The 14367-nt window shown below is 37.7% G+C and overlaps 1 protein-coding gene across 7 annotated transcripts in view; it reads left to right on the forward strand.

Moving 5' to 3' along the window:
- The window catches only part of LOC144577156 (uncharacterized), a 34368-nt gene extending 25464 nt beyond the window's left edge, over window positions 1–8904 (forward strand). For 4 of the 7 annotated variants that reach the window (XR_013520492.1, XR_013520489.1, XR_013520490.1 and 1 more), the window contains 3 exons: window positions 1655–1727; window positions 2432–2515; window positions 8706–8904. Coding sequence is in view for 3 of the 7 variants with exons in the window: in XM_078333015.1 (XP_078189141.1) it covers window positions 2432–2483 (52 nt within the window). In the remaining 4 variants the exon portion in view is untranslated. Of the gene's footprint in view, window positions 1–1654; window positions 6736–8705 lie in introns of those variants that run through there. The other 3 variants (XM_078333015.1, XM_078333016.1, XM_078333017.1) reach the window with 3 other exon arrangements.
- Window positions 8905–14367: the final 5463 nt, after the last annotated feature.

Below are 14367 nucleotides of genomic sequence, written 5' to 3' on the forward strand. Positions count from 1 at the left end.
ATCAGTGTAAGTCAGGAGCTGAAGCTGAAGGTGGGCTCAGTTCCCATGGATGGAAATGTGGGAGGGGCTGTTCACTAAAGGAAACTCAGAGTCCTGTGCCATGAAGCAGGGGACAATGGACACCGGGTGCTAACAGCAGCAACAAAACCCGCAGCATGCCAACACTACTATCAGAATATGCTCGGTAGTTCTGTTAGAAATGGGATGTTGTCACAGTTTCATATCCTTGAATGACCCCTTCTTACTCTTATAAACATCTGGCAGAAACTTTACTTTTGGGGCCAACTCTGAGTCTTGGATAGCACTGCAAGGGAGGTACGATGAGGATCTAAATTCCTAATACTTAACTAACACACCAAGGTGGAAGATTAGTGATTTTTATCCCAGCAACATTACTTTAAAAAATCTGCACACTTATTTGCATGTAGATATCAGTAATAGATCCCTGTGGCACACCTCCAAAGGGACTGAATCGTGTCAGTGCATGGTAACATAGGTGCTGAGATCTGATTTTCCAGACCTGAGGTAAGGACCTACGCATTGCTTTATTCTTCAGCTCTTGCTTTCTTTTCTGTTTGCATGGCCTAGAAAGCTGAAATTATTTTCGTTTTTCTTTGTTTTTTTTTTTTTTACTTAAGCTGGATCCTAGAGTACTTTTGAAAAACTGTCTTTTGTGTACATGTGTGCTTTTATATATCCTCCATGGAAACAATTATATGGGTAGGATGGAACTTTACTTGAACAAGTTTCCTTAGTCATAGGCTTCCTAATCTAAGAGTTAGAGACCTTTTACTCTCTTATCTTTGTAAGGAAAAAATATGGTTATCTTTATGCTTTTACCTTAGAGCTAGTGTTTTGAAAACCTGCTAACTGAAAACAATGTCACAGATTTTATCTGGGAAAATGTTAAAACAGAATTTTCCCCTCACTGTTGTCCTGTGAAGCAAACCTCAGGGAGGTGTGTATGGACCTTTTCCCTCTTGAGTTGCATGTACAAACTTGTGAGTGTTTTTCTTTTTATTATTACTTTCTAAAATTAGAGAATGCCTGAGTTTGCAAGAGGCATAAGAGCTATCTAGACAAGTCTTTATGTAATGCATAAGCAACATCCTCTAGTGTTAGAGAACTTCCCACTCCAGAATCACTGTGTTCTATTTTTGGATTGTACTTAGTATCTTAATAGGCCTTCATTTATAAGACTACTTTCTTAGAGCTTCTATTTCTTAATCCTATTTCTGACCTTGAAACAACATCATAGAGATCTCCTTAAACCATAACCATTTATTTCCAAAGGTGTGAGACACTGTTTTTACTTGACTCATTAAAATAGCTTACATCTAGACAATGACTTACAGGTATCCAGAGCCATCATGTACATTAACTCAGCTAATTTTCAAAGTCTTGTGAGGTAAGTATGGCTGTTTCCATCATACAGATGAGTGAACAAGTTCATATGAGTTCCTGATTTCATTTATGTGTGTTTAATGTTAAGGCATTGTGCATGATCTTTAACCTTCATGAAGATTGTGATTTAGTAAAAATTTAAAGAAATATATATCTATGTTCTTAGATAAGTGATAGCTTAAAAAAAAGTGTAATGTTCCTTAAGAGAATTTCTATGGTATAAATTTAAATCAATTAAATTTAATTTCAGAAAGGCCTTTCCCTGAGCACTCACGGAAGGCATGAGAAAAAAGAGTTGAAGACTTACCTGGAGAAATGGCCCAGTGAGTGTGAAGACTTAAGGTGCTGAAGAGTTTTGTATGGTGAAGGAGCTTCAGGAAGGCCAAAGTTCTGGAACCCATTGAGAATGTGGGAGAGCTAGACAAGCAGAGAATCGAGAGGCAGGCATGCAGGATGTCATAGGGAATTGAAAAGAAGTTATATCTTTAAGACTAATGGGAAAGAGCTGTGGAGTTTTAAGCAGAGAAGTGACTATATCTGATTTATGTTTTTAAAATACCACATTTGCTACAGTATAGAGAAAGGAATAGAGTGCAAACTTGGCAGAAAGACTGGAATGAGACCAGTGAAGAGGCCATCACAGCAATTCCGAAAAGAAATCGTGGTGGACTGAACTAGAGTGGTTATGGAAATGGTGAAATGTTGATACATCTAAGAGATATTTGAAATGTAAATGTTATAGATTTTGATAACAAATTGGAGAAAAGTAAGTGAGGAGTCAAAAATGAATCCTATATTTCTGGATTAACAGCTGCTTTAGTAGTTGAGTCACTGACTGCAATGGCAGAAGATGGAAGAAGCAATAAATGTTAGTGATAGAGGACAGCAAGAGTACAGTTTTCAAGCTGCTTAGCTCTTAAGTCAAATTTATTCTTCCTGGATACAAACCTAAGCATATAGAGCCCGCTGATTTGTTCATTTTGACAAAGATTTTTGAGCATTTATTTTTTTTTTCCAAACTCTATAGTAACCAATGGAAACACAAAGAATATAAGATATGTTTATATCCCTGTACATAAGAAGCTCACCATCTGGTTTGGAGAAAAGACAGGTAAATTAATGCTTAGAGTACAGTCTGTAAATGTCCTGATGAAGATATATGTGTCTCTCTCATACTATAAACAATGAAAGATAAGTAATTCTATCAGGCATGGAGATATGTATTTGTGGCCATTATGATACCTCAACTTAGAATTATCATGAAATGTTTTGGAGGTGAGGCTTTGAAGCATGGATAAGAGTTTGCCTTAAAGAAAAGGGGTATAGGGGAATTCCAGAAAATGAACACATGCATGACGGCACAAAGGCTTATGTAGGGAGTTATAATGGGTTCAGCATGCTGGAATATACGCCACCATGGGAAATGGAAGAACAGAAAGGTAGAATGAGATAAGATCAAGCAGTACTTCATGTGGCATACTGGGAAGTTTGGACATTACCTTTTCATAACAGGCTTTCTTATTTAGGCAAACATCTTGCCTGTCTGATGTCACAGTATCATGATATCCATGATATTGTGAGTACCTTGAGGACAAAACCTGTATCATATTATCCACTTCTTTGTCCTAGTTCTCTGTGCTTAGTAGAGGAAAAGTTAAAGAACTTGATCAATAGAAGCCTTGATTACCTACACATTCTCTTAATTCAAGACAGCAAAGGCCACTGAATTCTGAATTTCTACTTTGAAGGAGAATTGAGTCTCCAAAATAGTAATTTGTTCTTTAAAAGTGATTGTTCCAGTATTTCAGGTAAGTACCAGTAAAACATATTTGAAAATAAGGCCTTTCATTATCAAAACTTGCTGTGATTGGAATATATCCCATGAGACTGGGAGCCGATGACCAGAACCACCACTTACTAGCTATATCATCTGGGATAAGAATATTATCACCTGGGCCTCAGTTTTGTCATCTGTAAAGGAGATACAACCATTATGTTGCTGCTCATAGCATTTTGCAGTATCTTAACAATGGAGGTCAAAATAACCATCATGTCTTCTTCCTACAATTGTTTTGTGAATCCATAAAATTTCAGATATAGTATTGGTAGTATATGGACCATTTCTATTTAACTGATACACAGTCCCATATAAGTAGTTAGAGAAGGCTCGGAGATTTTGCTGAAAGAGCTAAAGTTTTAGATTCAAAAAGGGGTTAAGTCCTGATTTTACCATCTTTTAGCTTTGTTTTTCAACAAAGTTATAAGTTTTCTAGACTCTTTTCCATCACATGTAGGAAAATACTTGAATTCTGGAGTTTTAAAAAGACGGTCAATATTTTAATTTAACCTAAGACCTGCTTTCCTCCTAACCCTCTTTCTTGATCAATTCTTCCTTCTGATCAATAATATCTTTTTCAATCTAATAAAGAGATCTAGGGAGTATGTTTTCAGCAATTTTTATGAAAGACATTTATTAGGCCATAAAAAAACAATGTTAACAGTTTTACCCACTTGTTGGGACATGAAGTTCTACGATTTCTTTTTATGGGTAAGCTTGTTTTTCTTCATTTTTTTTTCCCCCTCTCCTGCACTCAAAGTCAGCCCAAATATGGTAACAGTAAATCATTCCGACTGGGTTAATATATACCCTTAAGGGTTTAGATACCTCTCTGTCTTCTTGCTCATCTCAGAGACAGAAAGGGAATTAGCTAGACCATCATTAGACTCATAGCCTTGCACATTAAACCCTTGAGGAGAGTGTAATGTGATCTCTATTTTCTTTACCTTTCAGATCTGTGGCTCCAGAGAAACCACAGCTCTGCTGGTTTTTGTGGTACAAACCACAGAGATGTTTTTTAACTTTGCTTAGCTTTCCATCCATCTGTTCTTTCCTCAAAAATGCACTTGTTGCTTTTCCTTCTCTTTTCATTGAAAGCCGAATTCCGTAGGTTTGTTTCTTCTCCTCTTCAATCTGGCCTGATGCCCCTGCTTGTCCTCTTGGTCTGTCTTTGTGGACTTACCTTGGTGAACTCAGGACCATAATTATTCCAGGGTCTCTGCACTTCCTATAATTTCAGGTATGGATTATGTGGTGGCCTTTCAAATGGTAAAAGCTTGGTTTTAAAAAATCAGCTTTGAACATACTCCTTCTTCAGGTAAATTTTGCAAAATACCCAAGAACTAAGATTTCCGTTGCCTCCCACTTTCTCCTCTATGCCAGCACAGCCGGTGGCCTACCCAAAGCATGTGGGGTTATATTTGCTTCTATTCAGAACAGTTCCTTTAAAAGAGACAACTTTAACTGCTCCATTCTTTCTGGATATCACAATCTTAAAAACAAATGTTGGTTAAATCCAAATCTAGTGAAATTCCAAAGCGTAGGTTTCTCAATTAATAGAAGCAGCATGATACAGTTCGGTGGCTCTACATCTATGGAGCATTTGATGTCAGTAGCATGAAAAATGGTTTAAAGTGGTTCACAGCAGTAAACAACAATGAAATCCACTGTGAGAAAATTATTTTCTTTTCTGTTCAGTAGAATAATTATCTGGAATTATCCCTCCATATGATACTATTCTTGAATATTGCTCTGGCATTTCCTAATCCCTCTTTTGAACGGATAAAGAACAGGCATTAAACTGAAATCCTCAGCAGAAAACAACATGTAGCTAGAATGTAGTGATGTTGCTTGGTTTAATGATAATTTTTATGGTTACATTTTTCCTTTTATGCTTGGTAGTCTTTGTGGGTACGCTGATTTTCTATTCATAAGGGTGATATAAAACATCATTATAAAACACACTTAATGTGAATAAAAAATAAGATGAACAAATTTAAAGAATAACATTAAGAAAATACTGATATGAGTGTTACACATCTGTATAGTAAAAACCATGAAATTAATAACACAAATGATTGTAATTGAAAAAATATCATTATAGTTGAATGAGTATACATCTTGGAAGGTGAGCAGGGACCTAATTTAAACTCCACTTCTTCTTACGTATTACCTGATTTTTTGTAAATAATGTACTAATTTACTTTGAGCCTTAGTTTCTTCTTCTTTAAAACAGAAAGGTGTATTACATAGGATCATAAAAAACAAAGTAATATAGTAATTGTCTAGCATGGCACCTGACAAGGTGTAGATAGATACTCAGTAACTGGTAGCTTTCTTTGCTCTCTTATTATTTCACTCTTACAACTTAAAAAGAACACAAAGTATTGGCAAGGATAACTGGACTATGTTCTCTTTCCTGGAGAGTTCATATATATTTTAATAAACTACAAAAATGTGTAGCCATCATTGACATGTAGATCTACTGTTCATTACCAATTACAGCTCCAAAAAGCATAGGAGCAACTCTTACATGAGAGCCACTGACCAAAAGGCTATGCCGATACTTCCTGATTAAGTCAGTAAGTGTGCCCCACCTCCCCTGCTAAAGTGCTTGCTTCTGGAACACCTCCCTTTATCTCCAAAACGTGCTTCTGGAGCACTTTCTGTCTTCCACCTTTTCCTCTACAACCCTTGGTGCAATCTGTCATCAAGCTACATATCTTTAGCCTTCTTAATGTCATTCACATTGTCCTCTTATCTACTGTTTCCTCCCTGATCTGTGTCTTGCCTGTGATGGTAATCTAGAAGGTCTACCATGTCGCCCATGGTCTTGCGACATCACCCCACCAGCCCTGCGCCAGGGCCTTGCAGTCCTTCAAATGTCCCATATGGGTTGTTCCCTGCCTTCTCCTCAAGCCTTATGATATCTGTCTTCCCCTCATTTCTTATTGTTTCTTCTTTACACACATGATCCTTCCTTCCTGGCAAGCTCAATGTGCTTCCTCTCCCTGGGCCCCAGTTTCCTTCTTGCTTCTAGTCATCCTCCAAAACTAAGGTCAATGGTTTCTTCCTCTGGATAATCTTCCCTAACCCTCGTACAAAACCTTCGATTAGGCCAAACTTCTTGACTATGCATTTCCTTCCTTCACAGCATTGATGTGTGGTCAGCTTTACCAGACAGTGGTCCTTGAGAGAGCACCCATGCCTGGTGTTGCTCAGCATTTGTCCCCAGTACCGAATATAGCGACGAACACATAGTAACACTCCGTAAATATTTGTTGAATGAATGAATAAGTAACTTTCACTGGCACTTACCAGCCTGGAAACTCCTTATTCTCATTGTATTTAGAAATCTCAGTTTGAGGATAGTGGTTCCCAGTGTGATTTCTGACCTACAGAGAAGAGCTACTACACAGTGCTGGGGGTCATTTATTCTTCAGAATCACGGTGAAGGCCATGAAGTATCAAAATAAATTAGTTGTCCTCACCAAGTCAGAGTCTTGTTTGTTTATTGTTTTAAGTTTTAAAAACGTTATTGTAGAAAAGACACTTAATATAAAATGTACCACTAGTGACATTTAGCACATTCATGATATTATACAGCCATCACCACTATCTAGTTCCAGAAGATTTTCATCACCCCAAAAGGAAAACCCATACCCATTAAGCAGTCACTCCTTTTTTCCCACTGCCACCAGCCCCTGGCAACTACTATTCCATCCTCTGTTCCTTCAGATTATATGACTGTGGACATTTCATATAAATGGAATTATCACATTGTTTTGTAACTGCCAATCCAAGTGTCTGATTCTCAATCTAGACTTGCCTTTATTATTTCTTAACCCATTATTAAGCCCAGTGTCTTGCATGCAGAAAACAGGTATGGAATAAATGCTTTTATAGAAAGGAAATAATTATTTTCATTTCAACTTGTCATATTAAACACATGCACAAAATATATTTTTAGTTCCAAAAGCAAAGATTTTGCTATATTGTTTCCAGTAGGAAATTGAACTGAAGAAGTGAACTATGCCCAATCTATTAATTTTTTTTTTTGAGACACAGTCTCACTTTGTCACCAAGCTGGAGTGCAGTGGCACAATCTTGGCTCACTGCAACCTCTGTCTCCTGGGTTCAAGCTATTCTCCTGCCTCAGTCTCCTGAGTAGCTGGGATTACAGGTGTGCACCACCATGCCTGGCTAACTTTTGTATTTTTAGTAGAGATGGTGTTTCATCATGTTGGCCAGGATGGTCTCGATTTCTTGATCTCATGATCCTCCTGCCTCGGCCTCCCAAAGTTCTGGAATTACAGGTGTGAGCTACTGCGCCCAGCCTATTAATTTTTATTATTATATTTATACCAAACTTATTTCTTAAACTACCTTAAAATTAAAATACAGTATGATTCTGGAAAATACAGTAAGACAGAAATAGAGTTTCAAAAACCATAAAGGAAAAGGGAAACAAATATATTAACCACTTAGGCTAATAGATAATTACCACAGTAAAGGGCATCTCTGAGTTTCCTGCAAGCTGAAGTAAGAAAAAAGCATCTTATTACTGTTATAGTATCTTAAAAAAGGAATCACTTCTATTTTAAAAAGTAATATTTTTTCTTCACTAATTCTAAAATGTATTTTAAATGTATTCCTAAATCTTTACAGGTAATGGACTTATGCTAGAAACTACTCTGCAGTATAAATATAAAGATGAATCTTTTTTAAATCATACTTTCCAGGACTCAAGTTATGTCTTTTACAAGATTATGTGTCTACTAGTGCTTTAAAATAATTGCCAAGCTTAAGAGTTCATGCATGAACCTGGTAGAGCTATTTACTCGGCTATTAAATCTCTGTTCTATGAAGCTTGTCAATCAAGCCACAATTCCAAATAATTCAAAAGCAGCAGCTTTGTGGAGCCAAGCAATTCTGAAAACACCCACCTTCAATCATAGCAGTAGGTGTAGTTTGGACATGGGTTTCTATGAAGGCTGGTCTGAACCACAGGTCAGGCAAGATGACCTGTCACCATTTGTATATAGGCACCATGATCATTTGTCATTATTTCACACCACCTGGCAGAGACTGAGTCCAAAATAGCCCACCTGTTAGACATTATATTTTGATAAAAAATCAGATCACATAAAGTAGTGCTTGATTAAAAAATTTACCCATGAGTCTGCAAAAATTGAGTATAGTTAAAGCTGTTTTCAGTATTTGCAAAACACAGGCCTTTCCTTTTCTGTAGCTTGGCAGAATAAAAACTTAATGGAAGGTTCTCGTGGGAAACTTTCAGATTTGTTAAGCAGTTGATGTTAGCTAAAAGCAAGCTGAGTCAATTGAGAGCAGCCCAAACGCTGCGTAAATTAGAGTTTCTGGTGTACTCAGGAACCATTGCAAGGTTATTTTGGGGAAGCTGGTCCGTAAGTTTTCCTGACTTTTATTTTTTTATTTTGGTCAGCACATCCCTCCAGTCTCAGGGTTGGATTAATTAAGGCCTGGATGTACACTCCCCCTCCCATTCTGAGAATGATGGTAAAGGTCAGAGCTACAAAAACCACAAGGACCTCAACGACATCCTATTTCAGTGTTGGAATTCCAAGAAGGCTTTTGTTAAAATAAACACTAAGAGATTTTAAATAAACTATGCAGATTATTAACTGGCATGCTTTTATTTCCCCTCAAATGTGATCCATTGAAATCCATTTTATGTGCATTCATCTACTCAACAAGCATTTATGGAGTACCTACTAAGTGGCAGACACTATATTTGGGCTGGGGAATGCAATAATAAAAATTTATAAGGTTATTTAAGAAGCTTACATTTGAGAGTAGTCAGGCATTCATTTATTCATTCAAAATACATTTACTTAGTGTCTACTATATTCCAGTCACTGTCCAGCCAATAGGAATATATTAATAATTCTAATATATTACTATATTAATAATTAATGAACAAAACAGCCCAACTCTCTATAAGGCTAACATTCTAGCAGAGTCAGACCACAAATAATAATCATAATGAATAATTAAGCTATATAATATCAGATGATAAAAATCAAGAAAAAATGGCTATCAGGAGGACAATATTACAGAGTAGTCAAGAAAGTGCAATGTGGGCACAGATTTGAAGGAGGTAGGTGAGTGGGCCATTCTGACAATGAGCCAAGAGCATTTGGGGCAGCAGGAACTGCTAATGCAAAGGCCTTATGATGGATGGAAGCATGCCTACCAGATGGGGCACAGCAGGGAGGCCAGTGTGGTGGAGTAGAGTGAGCAAGACAGGTAGAAGGTGGTAGGAAGAGTGGTAAGAAATGGGATTAGAAAGTACGAGGCTGAAAGGGGAGGTTGTAGTTATATAAAGCCTATAAACCATTGGAAGAACTTAAGCTTTTGTTCTATATGCAGTAAAAACCAAAGGTGGGTTTTAATCTGATTTCTACTCTTAAAGGGTAAATCTAGCTGCCATGTTGGGAGTAGACAGACTTTAGAGGTGATCAAGGATCAACGCACAGAGAACAATTAGGAAGCTACTAGAGAAATCTTGGCTGGGGGTTAGGGTGGCTTGGAGGTGGCAATGGAGATGGTGAAAAATAATAAGGTTCTGGAAACCTTTTAAAAGTAGAGCTAATAAATTTCCTGATGGATTAAATGTTAGATGGGAAGACAGGTATCTTCATTCATTCACACATTCTTTAATTCCTTGACTCATTCCTTCACTCATCTATTAATCTACTCAACAAAAAGCAACTGAACCTTTTGTGCCAAGCATTATATTAGACAGTGATGACGTGGAGGTAAGGGCAGAATTCTCTCAAGGAGCTCATAGTTTAATAGAGACTACAGGCTTATAAACAAAATGTGCCGTAAGGGACATACGGAACAAAGAAAGAACAACTATTTCTGCCTTAGAGGATCAATGAATTAGGCACAGACATTTGAATTATGTCTTAAGGGAGGAATGGGCATTTGTCCGATGGTTAAATCTGGGAAGATCATCCCAGTCAGAGAAAGAGTAAACAAAGGGCCGGCGCGGTGGCTCAAGCCTGTAATCCCAGCACTTTGGGAGGCCGAGGCGGGTGGAACACGAGGTCAAGAGATCAAGACCATCCTGGTCAACATGGGGAAACCCTGTCACTACTAAAAATATACAAAAAATTAGCTGGGCATGGTAGTGCGTGCCTGTAATCTCAGCTACTCGGGAGGCTGAGGCAAGAGAATTGCCTGAACCCAGGAGGCGGAGGTTGTGGTGAGCCGAGATCGTGCCATTGCACTCCAGCCTGGGTAGCAAGAGCGAAACTCCATCTCAAAAAAAACAAAACAAAAACAAAACAAAGAGGCAATAGAGAGTTTCACCAATTTGAGAAACTAAATATAGTTTTCAGTGCTAGTAAACATTGTGTAAAGGTGGGAATAGTGAGCAAAAAGTCTGGAGAGGGATATGGGGTGAAATTTCAGATAACATTTGACCTCAGGCTAAGCATGGCGGCCACTGCCTTTTAGTGATGAGATGTTATTGAAGAGGTTTAAGCAGTGGAGTGACATAGCCAGATTTATGTTTTAGGAAAATCACTAGTTCAGTAGGACAAATGCATTGAAAATATATGTAGAAAGTTATTGACAGAGTAAAAGGAAATGTAAGATCCAATTTGGAGAAAATTCGGGATCATGAAAACTTTTAACTTTGTCATTAAGGTAAATATCAATTAGCAATAAAAGCAAAATTATTTCATTACTGAGAGATAAAGTTTTCTTCTTTCAAAAATCTGAGAATCTCTAATCCCAGCAATGAGTCAATTTTTTATTTAACATTTATGGCATGCAAGACTGTGTTGTCAGTGACTCCGTAAGATTCAACAGTTAGTAACATGTTCCCCCTCTCCAAGAGCAGGCAAGTCTAGAAACGGGTTCTGGAAGCTGACATGTCTGGGTATAAGTCCCAGGTCTCTTCCTCCTGAACAGTCCTCTTTTAAATATGGTTCCCAATCACCTTAGTGATTTGACAAAAAGCACATTCAAGTCCCAATTGAAACTTACTAGATCAGAATCTCTGTCTGAAGAACCCTAGATACCATGTATCAAGCACTCTAACCTATGGTTGTGCACAGTAAAACAGCTGTAGGACCTTAAGTAATTCACTTCTCTGAGCTGCAGTTTCCTCATCCACATAATGAGCATGACAAGAGTGCCTGCCTCTTAAGGTTGTGGGGAGGATTAAATGAGGCAACTTTTGGTGGGACTTAGGGCAGTGCCTGGAAATTACCAGATAACCAATAAATAATAACTGTAATCAAGAAACTAAAATATAAGTTTGATTATGGTTAGTATTGCAACAGTGTAAAAGCAACAACAAAAAATATAATGAAACATTACATCTGAGGTGAAAGAATTCAGTTCTGAAATAAAAGGGGGTTGAACAGGTGTCACAGAAGGTTCCAATCTTTGTTCATGTTCCTCTTGCCCATGACAATATCCCTCTCTACTTTCGTACCATGGATAACTTCTAATCTGGCACCAAACCCTGATACTTCCTTCCAGCAACATCTTCACCGAGGCTGAGCAAGGTGCACCCTTCCTGAGCTTCTAAAGCACCTGCCATTGCATCACTCTGTGCTGTGGGGTCAGGATGGTACTTCGCTGCCACCTGGATATGCTCTGCCCATGTCTCTCTATCTAGATTGTACACATCTCTCAAGAAAGACCTGTCTCATTCTTTCATCCGATAAACCGGATATTACTTAGGTGGTTTTTCTTTGTTTCTTTTTTAAAACAACAAAGACATTACTCTGTTTTTATTCATCAGAGAAAGCCCTGCTGCTGTTTGTCTGTGTGAACAATTTATTGAGGCTTGGAATCCCCAGGGCCCATCATACTGTTTGATACAAGCCTGGGCACTCCTTTAATATCTGTTGACCTGAACTGGGTTCATACTTCATCACAGGCCTGTTGGTTACTTAGGGATCTGAAATGAAGAGATGGGTAATAGGACATTCCATAGAGGTTATAGCAATAAATGAGAAATGGGAGGGTATGTGGACAAAGTAGTGAAGAAAGATGGTATCTTATATGTTACATATCCTCTCAGGCTACAGGATGTGTAAAAGGGTGAACTGCAAGACAAGGGTGGGCAGAAATAATAATGAAGTTGGATGCTGTAGACCATGATCATCTATTGATGAGTTGGACTAAGGGGTGGTGTGAACAGAACCATGTTTTGAGAAAAATCTACAGAATGGAGTCAGAGTAGAAGTTAAGATGAGTTGTAGACAAATGACTCAAGCAGAAATAAAAAACTCCTGTTAAAGTTTGTCAGTAGCCAACATATCTGGTACAAATGAACTGGCTCTAACTCAGTCTGTTGCAAGGGCAATAAACGAAGACTGAGAATGCTTCTTGGCGTCTCTTTCATTCCATTAAGTTTTACAATTGTCATTGTTTATTGTCTTCTAAAATCAGCCCATACAGGATGGACGAGACCATTGGAGTTCTCTCATTATGTTAAATAATTGTTTGCCATGCAATCTTGAGGCTACATCTGATAAGTTGGATATCACTTAGGTGTTTTTCTTTGCTTCTTTATTTAAACAGCAAAGACATTACTTGGTTTTTATTTATCAGAGAAAGCCCTGCTGCTATTTGTCTTTGTGAACAATTTATTGAGGCTTGGAATTCAGCACTCAGGGAATTGTTTAAATTATCTTGGGGCATCATATCCTCCCCTGGTATCTTGCCAAAGGAAAGAATTCAAGAAATATTTGTTAAAAGAGTAAGTGAATAATTCATTGCAGTAGGATCTGCTTGGAATTTGGCTTCACACTCCTCTTTTTCACAGCTTCAGTCCTACATGTTGGGATATATCATCTAGACCCTCTGGCTTCTGATCCCATACTGACCTTGAACCTGTCTCTTTTAGCTTTCTGTGCTGAGGCAGAAAAAAGCTGGACCACACCCAGCTAGGACTGCACACGCAGGTAGTACACAGCAACTGGGAATGGGTGTTTGGGCTGGCAGCATTGCTCTGTGTGGCTGGCAGGAGAAAGCATCATTCACATGTCAAAAGAATACATACCATATGAAATTTTTCATAAGATGCAGAACAATAATCTTTATAGGGATCTCTCTGTAAGATGGTCCCACACACAGAGAATACTACTATTAAATTTTTAGTGTATATCCACCCAATCTTTGTTCATTGCTTTATAAACATATACACTCACTACTACATACCACATGCTACATACCCACCCACCACAAAATTTTTAAATGCCTGGGATCATACTCTATATATTGTTTGTGACCTGTTTGTTTCACCTACAATAAATCATAAACAGTTTCTCAAGCTAAATAAAAACTGTAAGTGATTTTATTGGCCACATCATGTTCTATCATATAGGACGGACCATATTTAACCTATTCTCTACTATTAAACATTTAATTGATTTGACTATTTTTTCATAATAAGTAGCACTGCAATAATGCATATTCTTACACTTAAATCTCTATGTTATATCACTGTTCATTTCAACAGGATAAATTGCTGTCAATAGAATAGCTTGTTGAAGGGTATGACACTATAGACTACCATCAGCAATATGAGAGTGACCATGTCCCTAGGAGTCTTTCCAGATAATAATTTCTGTTTAAAATTTAATAGGTAAAAAATGGCATCAGCCTGTTTTAATGCACTCTCCTTTTATTTCTAATGAGGTTAAAACTTTTCAAATGTGTATTTCTATTTCTTTTTTAATAGATAGCATGTGCATTTGTTCTGCCTATTTGTATATTTATCTTGCCTTTCTCCTGGGTAGAGTATTTTTCAGAAATAATTTATGAAATGTGTGTGTATGTTTGCTGAAGGTATTGTGCAATAGATTCCTTTCCCAGCTTTGCATTTGACTGTGTTTCCATGTCAGGCAAACCATGTAACTATCACTGGTCTTATTCTTGTGCTGCTGGGTACCATGCCTTTTACAGCGCTTCCTGAGATATTCCATATGCCTGGAGCCACTACACCAAGCTTCTTTTTAATGCTGTATGTTGGGGATTGGCAGACTACAACAGGTGGGCCAAATCTTGCTTGCCACCTATTTTTGTATGGCTTGCAGGCTAAGAAAATATTTTAA

This window comes from Callithrix jacchus, chromosome 7, assembly GCF_049354715.1.
Source record: "Callithrix jacchus isolate 240 chromosome 7, calJac240_pri, whole genome shotgun sequence".
NCBI lineage: Eukaryota > Metazoa > Chordata > Mammalia > Primates > Cebidae > Callithrix > Callithrix jacchus.